General features: G+C 59.0%; 2 protein-coding genes across 3 annotated transcripts; one reads left to right on the top strand and one right to left on the bottom strand.

Moving 5' to 3' along the window:
* Positions 1–1,226: 1,226 nt before the first annotated feature.
* On the bottom strand, positions 1,227–17,302 carry DDB1 (damage specific DNA binding protein 1). The gene is made up of 27 exons (XM_075755507.1): positions 17,169–17,302; positions 16,049–16,197; positions 15,814–15,930; positions 14,344–14,565; positions 11,294–11,408; positions 10,878–10,975; positions 9,470–9,628; positions 8,976–9,059; positions 8,683–8,799; positions 8,298–8,400; positions 8,077–8,152; positions 7,888–7,996; positions 7,534–7,712; positions 7,269–7,432; positions 7,072–7,179; positions 6,500–6,707; positions 6,299–6,394; positions 5,960–6,071; positions 5,293–5,416; positions 4,779–4,943; positions 4,291–4,385; positions 3,958–4,128; positions 3,391–3,500; positions 3,031–3,200; positions 2,587–2,689; positions 2,113–2,236; positions 1,227–1,985 (listed from the first exon to the last, which is right to left on the bottom strand). The coding sequence occupies exons 1-27, from the start codon at positions 17,227–17,229 to the stop codon at positions 1,902–1,904; spliced, it is 3,423 nt and encodes a 1,140-aa protein (XP_075611622.1). The 5' UTR covers positions 17,230–17,302; the 3' UTR covers positions 1,227–1,901.
* A 26-nt stretch (positions 17,303–17,328) lies between these two features.
* Positions 17,329–21,944, top strand: TKFC (triokinase and FMN cyclase). Of its 2 annotated transcripts, XM_075755555.1 has the most exons (18): positions 17,339–17,442; positions 17,930–18,112; positions 18,207–18,396; positions 18,471–18,581; positions 18,669–18,850; positions 18,943–19,021; positions 19,181–19,270; positions 19,405–19,439; positions 19,518–19,602; positions 19,686–19,775; positions 19,883–19,999; positions 20,199–20,318; positions 20,428–20,565; positions 20,954–21,060; positions 21,167–21,270; positions 21,361–21,394; positions 21,509–21,598; positions 21,683–21,944. In XM_075755555.1, the coding sequence occupies exons 2-18, from the start codon at positions 18,107–18,109 to the stop codon at positions 21,833–21,835; spliced, it is 1,731 nt and encodes a 576-aa protein (XP_075611670.1). In that variant the 5' UTR covers positions 17,339–17,442; positions 17,930–18,106; the 3' UTR covers positions 21,836–21,944. The 2 variants fall into 2 exon arrangements, with proteins under 2 accessions (XP_075611669.1, XP_075611670.1); XM_075755554.1 differs by lacking the exon at positions 20,428–20,565 and having other exon boundaries at positions 17,329–17,442.
* Positions 21,945–22,476: the final 532 nt, after the last annotated feature.

Below are 22,476 nucleotides of genomic sequence, written 5' to 3' on the forward strand. Positions count from 1 at the left end.
GACAGTGCCTACGGGAGCCGGGCAGAGCCGGGGGTGCTCCCCACGACCCCCCAGTTTTAATGAAACAAGCAGCTCCAGGCAGGGGAATGCAGAACCCAAACACCCGAGCTAATAAACCGCCTTGTCCGCTCGCAACCAGCACGAACGCGCGGTCCAGGCTCGTTGCAAAGGGTCACAGCCCGCTTCCCTCAGTCCTCTCCGGGCAGAGACATGTCCAAATATAGCCTTCTCCCTGCGACCTCCTCCGAGAAACCAGGGCTTGCCCAACAGTTAAAGAGATGTTAGCGGGAGCTCAAGGATGCTTTCAGCACCAGCTCGCCTTTCAGGACGCTGCCCACCTCTTGCTGCTGCAGGGAGGGACGGATTTGGGGGAAAAAAACCCCTGCGCTCTGATGCAAACCCACTCAGGATGGGACACGGGGGGCTCGTGGGATCTGAACACGGTGGGTTACGGATGGGGAATCGCACGCCGGGTGAGATCCGGGCTGGCTCGCGTCCGCAGCCAGGGGCAGCCCTTGGCTTGGACAATTTACAGCGTAAATAGACAAAGGGAGAGCGGGAGGATAATTATTAAACTGCAGCCACAAGCTGCAACCCTGGGAGAAGCAGAGGGGCACAGGACGTGAGAACACCAGGAACGAGGAGCCAGAGCGGGACGACGCGGCAACGAGAGGCTGAAAAATAAATAAAATAAAAAAAATTAAAAAAAAAATCAAGCCCCGATCCCCCAGCTCCGCAGGGGCAGACCCACAGCTCGCAAGCAAAGGGCCAGGGCTGCTCGAGAAGGGCCTCTGGCTCCCAGCCGCTGCCCGGAGAGGCGTGAGCTCCAGGGCCGAGGCAACGCACGGAGACGAGTTTCTTCCAAAGGGACGCACGCGGACAAGGTACCCTCAAAAATTGGGCAGGGACACTCGGCAACAGCGCTGCCAAGCCGTTTGTGCCAAGGCTGCCTCAGAGGTGAAACCGTCTTTCAAGTCAGAGAAAAGCCATAAAAACGCATCCGGAAAAACGGACACACGTCCCAGCACCTGCGGATGGACCTGCCGGGCCTGCTGCCCGCCACGCTGCCCTCGCAAAGCACGAGACTGCGTTTCCACGCAGGGAACGCTTCCCGAAACTGCCCTGGGCTTGGGAAGGAGGGTCACTGCGGCCGAGGACACGGCTCTGCACAGCGGCTACCAGCCCCGCAGCCCCGCTGAGGACAGCTCGGCACCAGGAGACAGACCTTTCCTCTCGGACTACTTTATTTGGTAAAACTCAGAAACCAACAACTGATGGAGCTTCCCAGAACTTCCCTCCCTGAGCGAGCCGCAGATCCTGCGGAGAGGAGCGCGTCGTCCCGCTCAGCTTCATTGCCCAGATGTAGAGAAATCCTCCTCCTCCTCCACGCCGCACAGCTCACCAGCCCCAGATGATTCCTCCAGCCCTCGCCCTCACCCTAGAGGCAGCTTCCGCTTCCAAAAAAACCCACAAGGAATCAGAAAAAAAAAAAAGAGAATCAAAAACAAAACCAAAACAAAAAAAAAAAAAAAAAGAAAAAGTAAAAGGTACTAAAGACAACAGTGAAGAGTGAATCCAGGCAAGGGCACCGCATCAGCCGAGCGCTACCGGTCAGTCACCGAGGGTGACCGGCGAAGCTCAGTCCTGGGTCAGCAGCCAAGTCCGCTGGGATTCGTGAATCCGAGCAGGCGGTGACACGGTGCCTGACCAAACACCCCCCCAAATCCCTAGCAAGCTGGCTTCCCTTTGGAGACTCCTTCCCCCACGTCCCCTCGGGCAAAGGCCGCCGGCGTCGCTGGTGTTCAGCACGGCCGGGCCAGGGGTCCCCAAGCTGCAGGCGGGGAGAAAAGATTCCCTTGCTCTTTGTGGAGGAAGGCGCTAGGGAACGACCCTGAATCCTGCTAATGGATCCGGGTCAGCTCCTCCACGATCTTTATCAGGTCGTCTACGGTGGCTTCCCTCTTCATGCCGCTGCCGTCATCGATCTGCAAGAAGAGAAAAAGGTGTCGGAGCACGGAGACATCAGTGGGTGGTGGAGAACGCTCCCAGAGCATCACCTGGGGGGTCCCGCTGCTAATTTGGAAGGGTCTAAGCTCACATCACCCATCTCACCTGCAAGTTTGCCACCACCTCCTGCATCTTGGGTCTGCTGATGTCCAGGAAGCTTTCGATCAGGTCACCGTCAATGAAGCCCGTAGCCGGTTCTGTCTTGCGTTCGGTGTGAAACGATCTCCAGGTGCGACCGTCAAGGAGCCAAATCCACACGGAGTAACAGCAGCCTGACAAGGCTGCATCAGGAGAATGACAGGGTTTGGGCCAGGTTTTTAGGGCTACCCCAAAGCCAGATTCATCCTCGAACCCTGCAAAATAGTCCTCTCTACCGCAAGCACCTTCTCTTCGAGCACAAAGCCCTGGGCAGCTGGCAAACACGCTACCACCTTTCTCCAGCTGACGTACACTCCCACCGGAGCGTCCCAACAGAGATAAACCTCCAACACCCCACCCTGCGCCTGGCTCAGGCCAGATTCACAATCCAGCCGCCAGCATTGACCAGCCCAGGCTCCCAGCTGCGCCGCGAAAGGATATAAGGAGTGCTCAATCTTGCCCACGCTCTTGATGACTTTATTCAGCCTGTTCTGCATGTCCAGCAGGAGGTTGTACCAGCTCTCCGACAGTGAGGTCACTAGTCCTGCAAAGGGTAAAAAAGGAGACGAGGGTTCAGGGCTCAGGCCAGGACGTCCCAGTGGCTCCCGGCAGACAGGGACCGGCAGGCTGCCAGGACTGGAGTTGTGCTGGAAGCCGGTGCCGGGGAGGACTGGGAGAAGGAAGGAGTTGCGAAGAAAGGCAGAGTGTTTTCCTCTCCTGGAAGCAATGCAGAGAGAAAAGCAGGTTGCTGAAGGGAGCAGGGCACGGAGTGTCACTTGACTGGGGAACAGAGAACGGAGACACAAGGAAACCCCATCCCAGGTTCTGCAGCAGGGAAGCAGAGCTGTTACCCTCCCACTCAGGGTGGGGAACCCTGACCCTTACCGATCATGCCGTTGACTGTGCCGAAGAGAACCGAGCCCTGTGTTGGCGTGGATGTCTCACCCAGGTTCTGCATGACCAGAGACCCGTGACAGAAAACATTGACGAACTCTCCCAGGTGGGACAGTCCCACCTCCTGCAAATGCTGGCGCTCCTCATCGGTCGTGGCCGCGCTGAAAGCCAAAGCGCCCTGCTCAGTCTGTGCTGGGGTGACACGAAAGCTCCCCCTGCTCCCACCTCGCTGTTCATGCTCCCCCCCCCAGCTTTCCTGCCTCTGTAGCTGTAACGTGGAGGAGAGCCCAAGGCCCGATCACCCCATCCTGCCTGTCACACACTGCCACGTTCCACTCGCAGCCAGCTCACCTGTCCTTCTGGCACACAAACAAATTGAAAGCATTCTCTGCTCCCAAGAAGTTGTCGTCGTCCAGGATCTCCACGGCACTCATCCAGTTTGGATTGAAGTCCCGGGCAATCTGGAAGGGGACAAGAGGAGAGGCAGCGTGCACAGATGGCCTGTCCACGGACTGTCTCAGCGCCTGGTTCACCCTCCAGCTACGCTGTGTTTGCTGACAGAGACACAGCTACGGTGGCACCACGCCATTCCAACTGTACAACGGGCAGTCCAGATGGCAGCTCCCCACCCTGGCAGGCAGCAAGCACGCACCCAAAGCCTGCTCTTCTCAAGGCTGCTGACTCATTGCCCAGTTCCCTGGAAGCCTGGGGATCTGTCCCTCCAAAAACCACAGGGATCCATCTAAAAGCATGGCCAGGTGACACTGCTCTCATTGCCAGGGTCCTCCTTTTTTTTTTTTTTTTTTTTCTCTCTTCTCTCCTTTTTAAACACTGTTCCCCCTGCCCAGAGCCTTTTGGAAGAGGCAGCACGGACTCCCAGCACGCCTTCGACCAAGACTATTTTAACAGCATTGATACCTCCTCGAAGTTTCCTTCCATAGGCTTGTACGCAAGGAGGAGGACGGACCGCATCAGATCTCCCACAAGGATGAAGTCTCCCTTGGTCTTCAGGTAGAGCGCCATGATGTTGTTGTAATGGTTGCACTCTGTGCGCAGCTCTTTCTCAGCTGTCCACTCGTACAGGCGCACCTGAAGGAAGGGACACGGGTCTGAGCCACCACGGACACCCCTGCCAGCCAGGGGACACTCCCCAACAGAGCTCAGGGACCTGGCTGACATCCACACGGCTGGAGCAGCTTCCAGCTCTGAAACGCACTCCCAAAACAAGTCAGCGTCTCGCCAGAGTCGTACCGTGCTGTTGATGCTGGCTAACAGCTTCCCATTGAACTCCACCATGGAATACACAGCGCCCTTCACCTCCTTCTCAGCCAGGCTCTGCAGCTTCCCTGGAATAAACCCATGCACCACCCGGTTATTTGCCCCGCGTTCCCGAGGCTGGCGAGCCCGGGGGGTTCAGATGAGCTGCTCCAGACAACATCGCTCCCTCTAGAAACTCTCTCAGAGGATTTGTGGGCAAGTAACACAGGAGTGACACAACAGCAGGGGCAGACGCACTGAACGCAAATCCCAGAATCTGGTTCTGGCAAGGGATTCTTGGGTTTCTCTAGGAGCTGAGGGGAAAGGAAACTCAGTGGGATGGTCTGCGGGCAGCTGACAGCAAGGCACTCGAGAAAAACTGGGCTTGCTACTGGGATGTGAGCTCTCTCAGGGCTGAGGAGCTCGCCTCCGATCTCCCTCAAGCAGCTGGATGTGGCCACGCGAGAAGACTTTGCTCTTACCGTCAGAGTAGTGGAAGACGACAATGCGTCCCTGTTTGGGCTCTGCCTCCTCGGGATACACCATGGCGGTGCCCACGATGAAGTAGGTGTTCGGATCCTTGCCAAGCTTGCAGGAGACCAGGCTGAGGGCGTACTCGTTCTGCAGAAACTGGTGAGCGTGAAGCACTGCGCAGAGAGGGAAAGGCAGAAACAACTGGGTCCCACGCACCTCCACGTGTCAGCAGAGCAGCTTGCCTAGGACCAGCTGAAAACTTAAGATGCGTCCAAGGTAACTGCCTGGAGATCCCCTCCCCTATTCCCCACCACCACCTCGTGCCTTCAAAAACCCACTACACCTTAAAGCTACGCCCTACAGCTGCTGCTCCTCTGGGAAAAACGCTTTGACTGAAGGAAACGAGCAAGAACACCGATCTTCACAAGTCTGGGAAGATCACAAGTCTCAACCACATGCCGATAGGCTTGTTTTGGAGGAGCAAATTGGACTAAGGGTATGGGCAGCATTTGGGACCGGTACCTTCGAAGGTGTGCTGATCTATGATGAGCAGGTTGTGCACCTCCACCTCTTCTCCGAAGGATGTCTCATGCGGTGCCGTGCTGCTGGAGAACAGCTTGCTGGTGCTCACGCTGCTGGACAGAGCCTAGGACGCAGTAAGATCGGTCACACCCTCGTGCTACTCGGCACATCCCCACACGGGCTAAGGCAACCAGGGACCAGAAGAACGAACAGGAGAGAAGGTGAAGCGAGGAGCTCCCTGGGCCTGAGTAAAGGGACACACTCCCTGCACCAGCAGAGACATGTGACATGCAGGACAGAGGGAGCACTGCTAGGCAACAGCATTAATAGAAGAGTTTCTGCAGTGTTGTGGCGTCCACCAGAGCTACTGCCCGAAAGGGACCTGTGCCTGCATCTCTGGGAGAAGGAAACCACTTGAGACCAAACAGAGGCCTGTACGGGAGACTGAAGGTGCAGCACCCAAACCCAAAGGTGATCTGACAGAACAGTGAGCGTGCCGAGGAGAGATCTTACCACCCCATCTCCTCCCAGGCTGCCAAAGGGAGAGCTTGCACTCAGAGCTTTGGAAGAGAAGATTTGTCAAGGAAAACCTGCATCAGGGTTTGGCCTGAGGAACTATGGTACCCACAGCCCAGAGCTCAGGGACGATCTAGCAGCTACCCCTCACCTGGGTGCTGGCGCTGGGTCTGAGCGCAGTGGTGCCCCCACTGGCATCCTGCACCTCGATCCGACTTGAGAGCACCCCGAAACACTGTGATACCTCCTGGTAGCAGATCTTCCTGCGGGACAAAGAGAGCTGCGTGGGCAAGAGAACCAGGATAGGCCACTCCAAGGAGAGCACAGAGGCACTGGGAGACAAGAGGCAGAGCTGCTCGCTTGCTAATTCAGTCTGCACGCTAATTGCGCCCACAACAGGAATGCTGGCTATGAAGTCCCCCCCCCAGCCCTGCCCCACGCAGCAGAGCACGTGCCTTCAGGCCAGGCTCCCTCCCACTGCTCAGCTCACCTGGGCGATTCATAGAGGGGAACCGTGCGGATGTGCAGCTTCTGGATCTCGTCAATGGTGCCGATGGTCAAGGTGCTGTTATTGGCCAACGCCAAGCTGTACGGGGCAAAAAACCCCAAAACCCCCATGAGAAACGGCGCTTGTAAGGTGGGTGGCACAGCAAAAAAACCTCGCGTCACACGAGGCGAGGTCCAGGCTCACCTGTCGGGGTACCCATCCGAGTTAAGGGGACACATGTAGTTCACCTCCTTCAGGTTGACGTTGGAGAAGACCAGTTTGTGGTTACTGCTGTAGATGACGGTGGGGCGGTCAGAGCAGGCAAACACATTGGTGGTGGACAGAGAGCGGAAAGTCCTCAGGACGGTGGGCTGGGTCCCAAGGGTCACCTTCTTCCGGTCGCTCAGCAAACCTGCAGAAAAGGAACGCCGGCGTTGGGAGCTGCCACAACGGAGCTTGCAAGAGCAGGACGGCAGAGTGCAACCCAGCTGCAACACCTCCGGAAGAAACGAGGGTGGGTAAACGCATCCTGCTGTCAGCACAGGAAGCAAAGGAATGGATGTAAGCACCGATCTGCTTTCTCCAGAGTCCGCTGGAGAAATCCACCAACGCCCAGTGCCCAGCAGCCAGTCCCACCTGAGCACGACCCCATCACAGTGAAAAAGCAAGAAAAAGAGAGAGATCTCCAGAAGAACGAAAGCAGGTCAAGCAAGCACGAGGGCACGAGTCCAGCCACCTTCTCCAGCAGCCCGTTCGGTGCTAGGCCCTGTACTTACCAGTCTCGAGGCTGAGCCCGAAGTAGAAGAGAGCTCCGTCCCCCAGGGCGCAGAGAAGGTAATGGCTGCTCTCGAAGGTCGTCATCAGGATGGAGCGAGGGATAATTTCTGCAGGGAGCCAGGAGAAGAAAACGCTGATGTGACTCATGACTCAGGCAGGCGAGTGACCGCTGCCAGCAGCCCCGGGAGAGTCCTACCTCCTCCCAGCATCTCTTTGTGCAGCAGTTCAAACGAAGGCAGCTTGAGGATGCGGGCAGAGATGTCAGTCCAGAGCCCGATTGCACACAGTGGGGACATGCCGTTGGTGTCCCCCAAAGGAGTGATGTCCAGGCAAGCAACTTCATGCTCCATTTCTGTGCAGCTGGCAGGAAGGAGAAACCGGAGAGAGGCGTCAGTCTTGAGCCCAAAGATGGGCACCAGAGGCTGAGAGCCCTCGGGCCGGGACAAGAGATGAACACCCACCTGATCTGCCTGAGCTCCTGGGGTCGGATCTCCAGGTAATACAGGGCTCGTCCCACGGCCACCACTACCTGGTTACTGTTACAGGAAGCCACGCTGATGTTCTTTCCATTGGGCTCTTTCCACTCGCTCACCAGGGCTTTGGGCTCCTGACTAACCAGTCTCACAGAGGCAGAGGTGATCTGGGGAGAGAGAACATCTCTGCTCAGAACCAGAACACCACCTCCCTTCTGACATCGGTGCAGGGAAGTAAACTCTGCCCCTGATAAGCAGCACAGATCTAGGTTAGTCCCACAATCAGTAAGGGCTGTAAGGTCACCATGAGACATATCTGCCTTTCCCTCGAACTGGCATTACCTGGATCAACTGCTGATGTGCCACGTTGCCACAGAAGAAAGTCTGCTGATCATCCACAAACCCTGTGAGCTCCGTCTCTTCTACTTCCTCTCCATTTAACATAAGAACCCTGAACAGGAACAGGAACTCCTGTTATCTCATGCCCCAACATGTGGGTGAGAGCCTGGCTCAGCGTTAACCCCACCTTACCTGGTCTGGCCGACAAAGGACAGCACCAACGTATTGTCCGTTTCACGATGAGAGTCCGACCTCAGGGGCCACAAGCCTGCAACAAAGAGAGGCCACGTTTGCTCATGGTGAATATTCCGAAAGCTGCAGGGGGTGGCAAGCCCCCTGCCCCGCACCCCAACCTCAGTCTGTGCACATGACGTGTCCCCACCGAGTCTTCTCAGGCTGTGGAGCTCACGCACCTTTAATCCCCGGCAAGTCAATGCTGGCGTGCTCGTGAATTCCAATGCCGTTCCGGATGATCCGCAGTGAACCCTCTTTAAACGCACCCGAGCATGTGACGAGCTGGAGGAAAAGCAGATGATCTTTACCAGCCACTGCTGGGAAGCTTCCCCGCTCCTCCTTGTCATGATGAGTTCAGGGGAAGATGAGGTGTTCAAGAATTAGCCTCCCCACTCATATCACTCCTCAGTGCAAGACCTCAATACCATCCCTGCACCTGGATAAGACTTCGAGATCCTCCAATAAACGGTTTGTAGTCTTTTTCTTCCACAGACAACCCACGCATGCACCCGGCCGGCCCAGACATCCCCAGCACTCAGAAAAGCAAAGTGGAATCAACGCTACCTGCCCTTGGCCTTGTCTTTCCAGGTCCACCACACACATGTCAACGATGGGACCAAGGTTGGTGAAGGTCTCCATAGCCACTACGTAGGAGCCCTGCTCGTTGCTGTCCACGTTGAGCTACGAATAAACACAATTATAGGCTTTCAACAAGCCCAAGCAAGTGGAAAGGATGTAAGGTAGATAAGAAGAAAGGAAAATTTATCCATCTACACCTCTCAAGGCCACAATGAAAAAAAAGATGTACAAAACCCTGTCTGAACACACAGCTAAGCCAGAAGGTGGCTGCCACCTACCTTCACAAGCTGGGAATCCCCAAGCCGAGAACCGACAAATACAACTCCATTGTCCAGGTAGGTCAAGCACTCTGCAATGGATGTCTGGGAATTGAGAAGACACGGATGAACCGCCACCGGCGTGAAAAGGACGCTGCCGCACCCCGCAAGCACCACATCCGTGCTGCATCCCAACGGGAAGATCCGAGGCACAAGAGGGGAATTTAATCCTTTTACAAAACCCACGGAGTGTCCAAACTCCCAGGAACAGCACACAAGCACTAGGCAAAAACCTGGGAAGACGGTGTAAACTTCCAAGTGCCCACACAGGGAATTTCCCAGCACCGGACAGCTCAGAGCTGTGACAACTGTGAAACGTCACCCCACCCCGGGCTCCAGAAGAGCTTGGGGTTCCTGCCACTCAGCCCTCAGCGCAGCATTTCCAGCCTGCACAGCCTCCCAGCCCCACCACCAGAAGCGACAGGGACTGCGCACACGACGTGGCCGAGTCCTACCTCGCCGAGCAGTTCCACGCGCAGGTCCTTCAAGGTGACAGTGCCATCCATCTGTTCCTCCTTCTCCAGGAGCAGCATGAAAAGTCGTCCTTCCATGTCCCCCAGCAAGTAACGGGACCCGTTGGGATCCACGCGGTTGTGGCACACAATCGTACTTTGCTGCACGCAAAGGAGGAGGGAATTTTGGTCCCAAAGGGGCATCTAGCAAGGACCACCTTCTACACACCAGAACGGAACAACCACATCCTCAGCGCACCAGCTGTAACCACAGCGGAGTCTCGCTCCTCCTGCCTAGAGGGACAAGGGCTGAATTCGCCCTTCAGTAAACTGTATCAGCAAACACAACCAGAATCTGTGGTCAAACGATCTCGTTTTGGCTCACTAGGAATCACCTCGCTTTCCTAAATCAAACGTGTCGCTAGCTTGTTCACAGCACAGGAAAGGTGCCATCAGAAAGCCTGTCTTCCTAACACCGGGCCTTCCGCAGATGCGGGGATGCTATCTGGAACCTGCAGAGCCTGCTGCATCTCTGGACCCAAGCTCTTGCAGGTGTTTTGCTCTCCGTGGCGGATGCTGCCTGCCCTGGTTTTGGTTTAAAAATCCTGATTTTGCAGATCTTCATTGTATGCAAACATCCCGCTGGCCTTGAGGAGAGATGTGCCTGCGCTCTGCTTGCAGGTCAAGGCTCAGATCAGTGGTCCAGCATTCAGGCAACAAGATTAGTATTTCTTTACCCAAGATTTATAGCTCTTTTCCAGCCCGTCATTATTTCCAGCTTAAAAGGATCTTTTGATCATAGCTGAAGCCCTCTGTCAGCCCCGAGTGGCACCTCAGCCATGCCATTTCTGCTGCCTGCACCCTTTAAATGTGGGAACTGGCCCGTTCCTCTGACAAACCCCACGAGCTCAACTTCTGTCACAAACTTTGTAAGTCTTTTTTTTTCCTTTCAACAAGTGCCCCAATCATACATCAGTGGACTCAAGTCTCCAAGGGGCTCATTCATATCTTTTGCTGCCTGAAATGAAACCAGGCTCTGGCCTGGATCCATGCCCAAACCATGCACTACTTGCTAATTAATCCCTTTTTCTGGGGCCCAAACAAGATTTGAGCTTTACTGCACCATTTCCGAGCACTCCACGGAGAGCAGAGCCACACGCTGCAGTGCAAGCACACGCTGCCACCAGTACCAGGATCACATACGTCCCTCAGTCCCCAAAAACACAGACCAGGCATTGTGTGAAACACCCTGCACTCGCCAAACCTCTGGGAGGTATCAAACTACACCTGGAGACAAGAGCAGTTTAAATCCTTGACTACAAGCAGCCCAACACCCTACCAGCACTCTGAGAGACGCCTCGGAATGGAGGAATTACACGGGACGTGTTTCTAGATCTCGGTAGTCACTCACCTTGATGATAGGTGGGGCTATAGCTAGGTATTTATCTCCGTTGTGATAGGTGATAGACTCCTGCCCGATGATGATCGCGCCTCCAAAAGGCTCTGGCACTGCACAGGGGAGAAGACAAATGTCTTTTTAGAGAACCTGTGCAGCACGACTGAGGCATTCAGCCTTGAGAAAGAAATAGAATCATGGAATGCCCTGAGTTGGAAGGGACACATAAGGATCATCGAGTCCAGCTCCTGGCTCCACACAGGACCAGCCGAATCAGTGCATACGACTGAGAGCGTTATCCAGACGCTTCCTGAACTCAGTCAAGCTCGGTGCTGTGACCACTTCCCTGGGGAGCCTGCTCCAGTGCCCGACCACCCTCTCAGTGAAGAGCCTTAAATGGGAGGGAAGATCTTTTACAAAGAAGGACTGACCTGCGATGACCATGGAGGCTTCAGCCTCTACGTTCTCCTGTTTCCAAGGACCTTTGTTAAACTCCTTCTCACGCAGGGACACCTCGTACGTCTTGACGTGACGACCCTGAGGGTCCTGAAAGAGAAGCCGCACCACGTACAATGATGACAACCCCACGTGCGCAGCAACAGAGGCTCCCGAGGCAGAGCTGACGTGCAACCTGCGAAGCAAGGAGACTCTGAGGCTTCCCACCCTGCCCACGTCCTCTTCAGTCACTCCCAAACCGCACGTGCGTCTGAACGTAACTTTATCCATATGTCGAACAACCTTTAAATAAATCCCTGTGCCAAAAAAGACTGAAAACTATTTGAGTGTTTTTATACAAGTAATTTTCTGGGACTCATATTCATCTGACGCATAGTTCTACAAATCTGGGCATGAGCAGCACTACGCAATATCGCCGCCGCCTCCGGCTCCAGCAAAGCGTTCAGGAATTCAGCTCTGCTGTAGCAGTGCAGGTGCCGGAGCAGCTGAGCTCCCCTCTCGATGCTCCTCAGGCCTTTCAGCCTGGTTTCCCGAGGAAACATAATCTGCTTGCCGAATAATCCCCCGACGGCTCTGCCATTCCAGTAATTCCTAGCCCGGTGGGTATTTTCAACCAAACCAGAGGTCTCCGAGGTGGTGAGTCCATGCAGGCTTCACCGAAATACACAGCGGGTGACCCCCAAATCAGCACCCCACTTCGGGAAAGGTGGTCTCTATGCTAACAAGCGCTCGGGAACCCACACGGGGAAAAGATGTATGAGCACCCAAAGCACAGAGAGGGCTTTGAACGTAACCCACTGACCAATTTCACATCTCAAAAGCTAAGACAAGGCTCTAAATCACAGGGAACCAGGTTCCCTTAGTCACGACTCAAAAAAGACCTGTTCATCTTTTTATTTATTACGCCTCACCGCTTTACAGATCCGAGTGAAAGCGTTTTTTGCCACCCTGTAGCCGTCAGTGCTGTAAACAAATGCTCGCAGGAAAGCTGGGCACCTCCTGGCTCACCCCGCGCAGCCTCTGCCGCTTGGCAAACATCCTCACTGACCGCACTCCAGAGCCCGAGGTCCTGGCGAGAGCCAGCGGTGCAGCACCGAGGGAAGCAAAGAGAAGTGCTGGCTGACAGAGAAGGGGAAGCCAGGAGGAAAAACGGCTCCATGGGGAGGAGAAAGTTGAAATGGGGCTGTTAAAATGGCAGAGGAGTCGTTAATGACATTTCTGGACCTTTTTACTCCACACCGCAGCAACTCTCGAGTCTTTTTTTATTTTATTTTTATGAACTTCCCCTTTTTGTGGTATCTTCCTCTGGTTTCAGAACTACATAACAATTATCTCAGACACTGCTATTCTATTCAGTCCAAATCCTGTGATAATGATTAATAAATTGAGAAGGAATCAAAGCAGCAGCTTGGAAACGTTCCCCTCTCCACACACACGCAAGTCAGACACCCAGGGACCAAAACAAAGCCAGAGTTTTATGTAAGGCCTAATGAGTCAGACAGAACTTACATCTCGCTCCTGCTACAAGGATAAAATTCATATTAACAGTGTTACACAGGGAACAAGCTATTAATTTGTTCTTTATTCATACAATACCTCTTTATAACGAATGGACTGCTAACAGATTTGCTCTGATTTAATCTGTAAAGATGCCAGATCTCCAGATAAGACTTTTTTTTAACTTGCTGACTGCACGGGGTAACCAAACTCCTCCATTACGATGCTCTTAAGCACCAAGTGGAAACTGTCCAGACCCTGACACCGAGTTTAAGAATTTGTCCAAGGCGCCACCCCTCCCTGCCTCAGTTTCCCCAGCACGTAACAGCAACGGTACTAATCAAACTCCCGGGTACGCTCAGGGATCATGACACCTTTCTCCCCTAAATAGGAGAAGGACGGCAGTGCTTTTTGTAAGAAAACAGTGCTTGTTCCTATGCATCACCAATAGCTGAAAATCCTTTGCTTTTTCAGGTCATCAGACCCCTCTCTGTTTTCTTCCTCTTTTGTGCACACCGTTAAATCTGTTACACAAGCGTCTGCGAGGCGGGCAGGATACGTGAGGGCTGGGGACGCTTCCCAGAGAGCACGCCGACGTTTGTTCAGGTGACAAGGGAGAGCACCAGCTACCCGGAGGGCAGGGGAAGAGCACTGTCCTGACCCGGGGGGAACCCACGCTGCCCTCCCAACCCCTGGTTACCTAGTGACAAAGTGATTTCTGTCCCCCTCCATCTTTATTCAGGAACTGTCAAGGGGGGTTCAACAGCACCCACCTCTCTTGAAAATCACAGTGACTTCTGAATAGGGAATAATCAAGTCGCTGCTGCCACATGGTTAGTTTCTCTCACACCGAGTTTGCCACTAAGAACTACGCTGAATTAAATTCACATCAGATCCTGTGCTGCCACCCCAGGAACTTTCAGCTCAGCCCAGGCTAGCCCCAACTTTGACAAAGGAAAGATAATCCCTCGCTCAGTCAGCACAGCAGAGGCTCTTTGGTTCAAAATACGCGTTTAGAGAAGGACCTATACAAACACCGCCTCTGGGACAGAGGACCCAGGCAACAGGAGACGTTGTCCCCTCTTTACACACCTGGAGTGGCTTCCCAAACAAGACATACTGCCTTTTTTAAGGGAAAAGCTCAAGTGCCTATAGGAAACAACCGACTTCAGCTCTAATCCGCCTGCTCTGCGCTTGCTGGAAAGACCCATGGTCTCCTCCCGAGGGCTGGGCAAGGCAACGGTCCCATCTGAAGCATCAGCTGCCCAACTCTCCTGTGGGACAGCGTGGCTTCCTCCCTTCCCAGAAACGCAAAAAAGCGGCACAGAGGAACATGGACTTTCCTCGGCTACACCATGAGCCTGCTAGAGCCAGAACTGCCTCTCACTCTACTCAAAGCACCGCTTTCCGTTGGCTCCAGGACACTGCTGCTGCTCCAAACCCTTCAGAAGACCCTTTAGAGACCTTGGCCGGTGCACCAGCAATCTCCAGCACCCTCCGCCTGAGTCACCGATCGAGAACAAGGTACCTGGTAGACAAAGCAGATGGTTGGAGCTTGACAGCCGTAGAGAAACTTCACATCGATGACTTGGAGCTCTTCCAGGCGGATGTTAAAAGCCTTTAACTCCTTGTTCTCCCGGTCCAGGGGAATGACCTTGAAGAGGCCGTCGTATAGCCGCAGGCCGATCATCCGGCACTCTGGGTCAATGATGCCAATTATGCCGGTCTCTGAGGGACGGCCGATGCGATCCTGAGCGACAGATCCGTGGAGAGGGGAAAGAGAAAAGGCGATTAGCATCAGAAAAAGGTCCCCGTGTGGGACTTGAGAAGAGCAGGTACGAGAGTTACCACCCCTCAACCGAGGAACGACTCCTGGCACACCTCCCAACGGGTTTTAAAATACCATCTGGCAAGCCAAAGGCGATTTAGGCATCTCCTGCCTACAGCAGTAAGTCCTTTCCACCAGAGAGCCTGGCAGAGCTCCCACAGCTCACAACCTCCCTCTCCCAGGCACCAGGAGCTCCAGGAACAACCCTGGTTTTTCCAATCCCAACTCTCTACTGAATGACCTCAGAGAAGCCACATTCCGTCAGGGATAGAAAGCAGGGGTGCAGGACAGCAAAACGCTGCTCTCTGCTGCTGTGAAGCGCTTTGATCTCCATGACCAAAAATCCCCCCGTCCAGAAATCCAGCTCCGTTATCAGCCTCCACAGACCCCTCAGCGTTACTCGACGGGGGCCAATATCAGCACCTCCATATGTCACGACGCAGAACCGTGGCACGGGAAGATTAAGTGCTTTTCCCCCCAAACACTCTTAAGACATTCCTGACAGGACATGCCCACCTACATCTCCTGCCCGTAACCCTCTGCTCAGCTCCACCGACAGCAAGTCAGCGGAAGCTCGGCACCTGGAAACAAATAAAGATATTTGGGCTTGACAGCTGATGGAAATCCTTTGGCTAATGACTAAGGTTAAGCCAAATAGACACGTGGCTTTCTGACCTGCTCACAAGGCGTGTTTTTAATCCACTTCAGCCAGAACGATGGAGAACTTCTACAATTATTAACAATATTGTATGGCCACGATGGTAAGAGTAACTTCAGCAGCCACGCTTCTGGTGCGCAGCGTGTGGAGACCGGCCACAAAATACTGGAGGAGTCATTTCCCAGGGAAAATTCTACCTTACGTTGAGTTTCGAGCACTGATTCTCTTTACAGTAGGAATATCTCAAATTAACCTTATTATTCTGCAAACTACTGCAAGAACATGGTTGTAGCTGCATCCTCAGTCCCTGAGCCTGAGACTCAATCGCTGCAGGCAAAAACCTCCAGAACTACCAGCGGCAGCAGGTGAACCATACCAGAGTCAGTGGTAAGCAAAGAATCATTAAAAACAAGGCAGAAATCCATCACCTCGGCGCGCCCTCGTCATTGGCAAAGTAAAACCATCCCTAAGAACGGGAATTCGTCCCTTCCACGCGCTGCAGCTTCACTCACCTGCACGTTGCCGTGGGCACGGGTTATAATATCAATGCTGTCCCCGTTCTGTTTGTACTCGAGGATACAGGCGTTGTACTTGGCTGTCAGGATGAACAACAAATCCTTGCTCTCCCCCTGCGAAAGCAGAGCGGCGGCGTATCTTCAGGAGGGTGTCAGAGCCGGCAGCCCCGGCGTGCCCACGCCTGCCCCCCTCCCCAGCTGGCGGGCAGCTCCCTCCCCGCAGCGCACCCACCTTGGGGCGGAAGAGCTCCATGACAGCGGTCTTGCCGTACATCCCCACCTCCTTGACGGGCCGCAGCCCCTCCGCTGTCACCACGTAGATCTCCAGTCGTGTGTTTTTGGCGATCAACAGGTTCAGATCCTCTGCTGAGGTGAAGTGCCCTGGAAAGCGGAGAGAAGAAATCACTGTCGAGCCACAAAGAAGGGACAAGGCGGCACCTTGGGGTGCTCTCGCTGAACAGCCTGCAGGAGCCTGCCCATCCTGGGGAGTCTCACACCCTCAGACCGAGCACCAGCCTCCCTATGGCACCCCCCGGGCTGTGGCACCCCAAAACCCCAAGGCCTTTTCCCTGAGCTCTGACTCCTCGTCTTTCCCCAGGGAACCCCCTTTCCACCACACCCCCTCTCCAGAGCACACTGCAACACCCCAAAACACCTCACCATAAGGCAAGACACAGACATCACCACCACCTCTCCCCGCAGCACCCCAACCCTCTGCTGCCCTGGAACCCCCCCAGGAGCCCCACTTCACCCCCAGACACCAAAACCCCACTGAGTTCTCACTTGGGCCCAGATCTCCCAGAGAACCCCCCCCAGGAACATCAGTACAACCCCAGTACCCCACACTGCCTCCATGAACCTCAACGTGTCCCCAGCGCCCCCCAGCACCCCCTAAGAAATTCAAGACACCCCCAGGTCCCTCGATGCCCCCCCAGCACCCCAACAAACCTTAACACCCCCCCCCCCCAGCTATCCCCGGTGCCACACAACGTGCCTACAAACCTCAGGGCACCCCCAGTGCTCCCGCAGCCCCCCCCAGATCCCCCAGCACGCCCCAAGGCGCCTCAGAGCACTCACAGCCCCCCCTCCCCGGACCGCAGGGAACCCTCTGTCCCCCCCCAAGCGCCCCGCACCCCCCCAGGGGCCCCAGCACCCCCCAGCCCCCGGTGCCCCACTGACCCCCAGGAACCTCAATATCCCTACAGCCCCCCGGTGCCCCCCAGCACCTCCGTGCCCATCAAGCCCCTCAGTGTCCCGCAGCCTTCCATCACTCCCACAGGCCTCGCCACCCCCCAACCCCCGGCGCCACGACCGTTAGGCCGGGGGTCCTGACGCCGCCCTCCCGCCGGTACCGGTGACGCAGCCGTTCACGGCCGTCGGCTTCTGCGCCGTCACGACGTAATTGTAGGACATGGCGGCGGCGGGCGGGGATCGGTAGACCGGAGCAGGAGCGGGACAAGGCCGGGGCAGGACGCGGCGCACACCTGGAGCGGGGCCTGGCGCGGCCTCTCCGCCGCCGCCACCACCGCCCCTTCCGCCCGCCTCCACCGTGACGTCAGCGGAAGGAGGCCGCACGGGGCCACTCTAGGCGGCCGGGAGGACCCGGAGGAGCAGACGAGAGGGCAGGTGGGGATGGGGGGGAAGCTCTCCATTTGGGGGGTGCACCTCCTGGTACCCCCCCCCCCCACCGAGACGGGGTTCCCGCTGGGGAGGGCGCGTATCTACCCAGGTCCCACGCTGAGAGCAGGTCCCCGATGGTGGGGTGCATCCCAAAAGGGGGGTCCCTGCGGGGGGGGGCACCCACCCTGGCCCCCCCTTTGCCGCAGGGCCAGTGCCCCCCCCTTCCTCTCCGCCCCAGGAGGGGGTCCCCGCTGCTCAGGGGGATGCTCCCACTTTGGTCCTCCCCAACCCAGGAGGGGATGACCCCTGGGGGGAGGCTCCCACCATGGTCGTCCCCCCCCCCCCCTTGGATGCGATCCCTGCTTGGGGGGGGGTGATCCCATCTTGGTCCCCCACCCCATCAGGGGGTCCCATCCCCCCCACACACACCCCCCAGGAGCTGGCACCCGTTTGGGGATGACATTGAACCCAGCTCCCCCCCCGCTCCCATCAGACACCCCGTATCCTGCCCCGTCCCCCCCTGCGTCCCCCCCCGCGGGACCCTGGCCGGGGGCCTGTCCCTGCTGGCGGTGGACCTTGTCCTCCCTCGGCCCCCGCCGCCTCCCGACAGACAGAGTTTGGACTCGGAGCTAAAGGCTGCACGGGATCCTCCGCCATCCCCACCGCACGCATGGAGGTGAGCCCCGGCGCGACGGGGAGCCCCCGGCTGCCCCCCCGCACCCCAGCCCCGTGGGGTTGAGGTGCCATCCGCCACCCCTCTGCGTCTCCAGGTCCCCAAGAAGCTGGTGAACTCGGTGGCGGGTTGTGCCGATGACGCGCTGGCGGGGTTGGTGGCCTGTAACCCCGGGCTGCGGCTACTGCAGGGACACCGGGTGGTCCTGCGCGCCGACCTGGCCACCATCCGGGGCCGGGTGGCCCTGCTCTCCGGGGGGGGCTCCGGCCACGAGCCCGCCCATGCAGGTGAGCCCCCCGCCGCTGTCGCCACGGGCCGGTTACCCCCGGCACGGCCCCGAGCACCCCATCCCGCTCCGCAGGGTACATCGGGAAGGGCATGCTGACCGGCGTGGTGGCCGGCGCCGTCTTCACCTCTCCGGCCGTGGGCAGCATCCTGGCGGCTATCCGGGCGGTGACGCAGGCTGGCGCAGGTAGGGCGGTGCGGTGGGGTGAGGGTCGGGGCTTCACCCCCTGTGGCGGCTTCACCGCCGTTTCCCACTCCCCCCCTCGCCATGCAGCCGGGACCCTCCTGATCGTGAAGAACTACACCGGGGACCGGCTGAACTTCGGGCTGGCGCTGGAGCGGGCGCGGGCGGAGGGGACCGATGTGCGGATGGTGGTGGTGGGGGACGACTGCGCCTTCGCCGCCCCCAAGAAAGCCGGACGCCGCGGGCTGTGCGGCACCGTCCTCGTACACAAGGTCCGTAGGGCCCCGCCGCGTCCCTGTGAGGACGTGGGGGGATTTTGGGGGACGGGGCCCGGCGGTCCCTCACCCGCTGCTGCCCTTCGCAGGTGGCGGGGGCCCTGGCCGAGGCGGGGGCGAGCTTGAACGAGATCGTTGAGAAGGTGTCGGTGGCCACCAAAGCCATGGGTACGCGTGTGGGACCCCGTGCTGCACCCTGGGGACCCCTGGGGGTGCTGTGCCTTGTTCCCCAGCCTCGTCCCCCCCAATCTCTCTTGGAATTTCACAGTCCTGGGGCAAACCAGAGTGTCCCCCACGGGGCTTAACCCGTCTTCCCTCCCCACGCAGGTACCCTGGGCCTCAGCCTGTCCCCCTGCAGCGTCCCGGGGTCCAAGCCCACCTTCCAGCTGGCTGACGACGAGATGGAGCTGGGCCTGGGTGAGGAGCCATCCCCCCGTGTCCCCCACCTCATCCCGGCAGGGGCTGAGTGCCCCCCGTCCCCCCCATGGGGCAGGCATTGCCCGGTGTGGGAGGTGCCCACAGCGTGGGGTGATGCCCCCCCATCTCCGCAGGGATCCACGGCGAGGCGGGCGTGTGCAGGATGAAGGTGAGTGGGACCTCGCGTCCACCCCCACCTCCCGCTCCCCCTCACCCTGCCCTCACAGCCCCCCCCCGTGCCCCCCAGGTGCTGCCGGCGGACGAGGCGGTGGAGACGATGCTGGCGCACATGACGGACCCCTCCAACGCCTCCCGCCTGCCCCTCAGCCCTGGTGAGCCCCCCAACCCTCCGCAGAACCCTCCTGGCCACCCCCCCACCCCGGGCAGGGGTCTCACCCTGCCCCCTGTCCCGCAGGAGCCTCCGTGGTGCTGGTGGTGAACAACCTGGGCGGGCTGTCCTGCCTGGAGCTGGGCATCGTCGCCGGTGCGGCCGTACGCCGCCTGGGTGAGTGCGGGAGGGTCTTGGGGCACTATTCCCTGTCTCTGGCCCTTCTGCCCTTCCTGCAACCCCCCCCCCCCCCCAACTCACGGACCCCCTCCCCGTACCCCCAGAGAGCCGAGGCATCCGCATCGCCCGGGCTTTGGTGGGCTCCTTCATGACGGCGCTGGAGATGGCCGGGGTCTCCCTCACCCTCATGCTGGTGGACGAGGAGCTCGTGGGGCTGATCGGTGAGTACCCGCCGGTGGGGGTACGGCATGGGACGGGGGCGCAGGGGTCCCCAAGAGCTGGGCGACGGGACGGCCAGCACACCGGGTGAGCAGGGTGCCTGGCCGCCTGCACAGGCAGCGCTGCCGGACGTGCCGGTGAGGATCCAGCGGAGTCCCGCCGAGCCGGCACTCACCTCTCTCTCCCCTCTCGCTCCTCCAGATGCCGAGACCACGGCCATGGCTTGGCCCAACCTGGCTGCGGCACCGGCGACGAGCCAGAGACAGGAGGTGCCAGCACCGAAGGAGGGACCAGAGACTGTGCAGCCTGAGACCAGCACGGGTACGGGCAGTCCCGGGGAGCTCGAGCGCCCCAGGAGCTGTCACCTCCCCGTGCCTCGGTTTCCCCATCTCCCCCGGGGATGGGCAGGGGTGATGTCTCCTCCCCACAGGGCCCGGCGCAGCGCAGGTGCAGCTGGTCCTGGAACGGGTGTGCAGCACCCTCCTTGACATGCAGGACAAGCTCAACGAGCTGGACCGGGCCGCGGGTGACGGGGACTGCGGCCACACGCACGCCCGGGCTGCCCGAGGTGGGTGACGGGGGGGGGGGGGGGGCTATCGGACGGGGACTCCTGGGGACAGGGTACCCCAACCATCCCCTCCCAGGAGTGGGATCCCCCCCAGGATATCCTTTCTCGTGCAGTGGGGAACCCCGAGCTGTTCTCTCCAGCTGAAGAGCAGGATCTGCCCCCGTTGCCCCTTCCTGGGGTCCCCACACCCTGGGAGCCACAGCCCCGAAATGTCTGTGCATCCAGCGGCCGCTCCCCCGAGGCACTGGGGGGGTGTCCCTGCTTGTCCCCAAGAGGGGCAGGGATCCCCCAGGTGCCCAGTTAGGGATCCCCAAGCCCCAGTGGGTCACCCCTGCCAGCCCACACAGAGCCAAGGGGAGCATCCCAGCCTGTTCTCCCCCCCCAACAGCCATCCAGGAGTGGGTGCGTGCCCGGCCCCCGCCAGCAGCCTCAGCCCAGCTCCTCTCCGCCCTGGCTGACCTGCTGCTGGAGAAGATGGGGGGCTCCTCCGGCGTGGTGAGTGTTGGGTAGAAGGAGGGGGTGCGGGTCTAGTTTGTCACCCCCGTGGGACCCTGGTCGCCCCCCCCCCCCGTGAGCGGTGACGGTACCGGTGTCCCGGCAGCTCTACGGGCTGTTCCTGACGGCAGCTGCCCGGCCCCTGCACAACCGCAGCGATCTCCCGACATGGGCCGACGCCATAGATGCCGGCGTCGAAGCCATGCAGCGGTGAGTGCCGCGGGCTGTGGGACCTCCGGGCCCTCTGTGGGACCCCCAATCCCTCTGCGGGACGCCGACAACCCCCCGTATCCTCCATAGGTACGGCGGAGCTGCGCCGGGGGACAGGACGATGGTGAGTGCCGGTGTCCCGTCCCGGGGGGATGCGGAGCAGAGCCACCCCGCTGCCTGCGAGCCCCGGGGGCTGGCCGCAGCCCTGGCTCTCAGCCGCCTTCCCCGTCTCTCCCAGCTGGACTCGCTGTGCGCCGCGGCACAGGCTCTGCACGCCCTGCGTAACCCCGGCGCGGACCTGCTGTCGGTGTTGGCCACCGCCGTGCAGGTATGGAGTGGGGAGGGGGGGACACGCGGTGGGAATCGCACCTCTGGCCGCATCCTGAGCGCACCCTGGTTTTTTTGCCGGTAGAGCGCGGAGGCCGCGGCGGAGGCCACCAGGCAGATGGAGGCCGCGGCGGGCAGAGCCAGCTACATCAGCTCTGCCCGGCTGCTGCTGCCTGACCCCGGGGCGGTGGCGGTGGCAGCCGTGCTGCGAGCCGTGCTGGAAGGGCTGCAGAGCTGAGGGGGGCGGCTGGCCCTCGGCCACCCCCCCTGCCGCGGCTCCAGCGGTGATGGGGGGACTTGGCAGCACGTCCCACGTAACCCCCAGTAAACCTTTGTGATCCTCCAAAGCTGACCCAGAGCATCCATCCCTGGGAAAGGGAGGGGACGGCAGGGACTGGGGGTGGCGGGGATGTGGATGGCTCCTCCAGCACGTGTCCCCAGGCGAAGGGGGACAGGAGTGGAGATCAGCCAGTCCTGTGCTCCAGCATGAGCGTGACTGTGCTGGGGAGGAGGAAGCTGCTGGGCTGGGCGTGACATGTGCCCGCTGCGGGGGGAACCATAGGGCTCACGGGGCCCCAGGCACGGGGCCCGCAGGAGAATTGGGAAAGGGACAAAGAAGAACCAGGGGCTGGGGCAGAGTCAGCCCTGCAGCACGGGGGGGGGGGCCCCGAGCCCGGGAAAGGGCCTGGGGCGAGCAGGGAGACGGGCTGGCGGCAGCCCCGGCTACTGGCGGCAGGCAGGGAGGGTCTGTAGGAGCCAGGAGGACAAGGCGAGGCCCTCAGAGGGGACGCGGGTCCCCAGGCAGTGTGGTTGGGCTCGGCCAGCACCAGGACCTGCTCCCCGGGCACCCACCTCTCCCACCCTGGCTGCTGGGCCCTC

The sequence above is a fragment of the Balearica regulorum genome, chromosome 5, assembly GCF_011004875.1.
Source record: "Balearica regulorum gibbericeps isolate bBalReg1 chromosome 5, bBalReg1.pri, whole genome shotgun sequence".
Classification (NCBI taxonomy): domain Eukaryota; kingdom Metazoa; phylum Chordata; class Aves; order Gruiformes; family Gruidae; genus Balearica; species Balearica regulorum.

Coding starts and splice junctions, on each gene's coding strand:
- DDB1 (XM_075755507.1), bottom strand. CDS start 17,229: ATGTCCTACAATTACGTCGTGACGGCGCAGAAGCCGACGGCCGTGAAC. Junction 7,997..8,076: donor TCCTTTGTCGGCCAGACCAG/GTAAGGTGGGGT, acceptor GTTCCTGTTCAG/GGTTCTTATGTTAAATGGAG. Junction 7,713..7,887: donor CACATCAGCAGTTGATCCAG/GTAATGCCAGTT, acceptor CTCTCTCCCCAG/ATCACCTCTGCCTCTGTGAG.
- TKFC (XM_075755555.1), top strand. Junction 18,582..18,668: donor GGTGACGCAGGCTGGCGCAG/GTAGGGCGGTGC, acceptor CTCGCCATGCAG/CCGGGACCCTCCTGATCGTG. Junction 20,000..20,198: donor GGAGCTCGTGGGGCTGATCG/GTGAGTACCCGC, acceptor TCGCTCCTCCAG/ATGCCGAGACCACGGCCATG.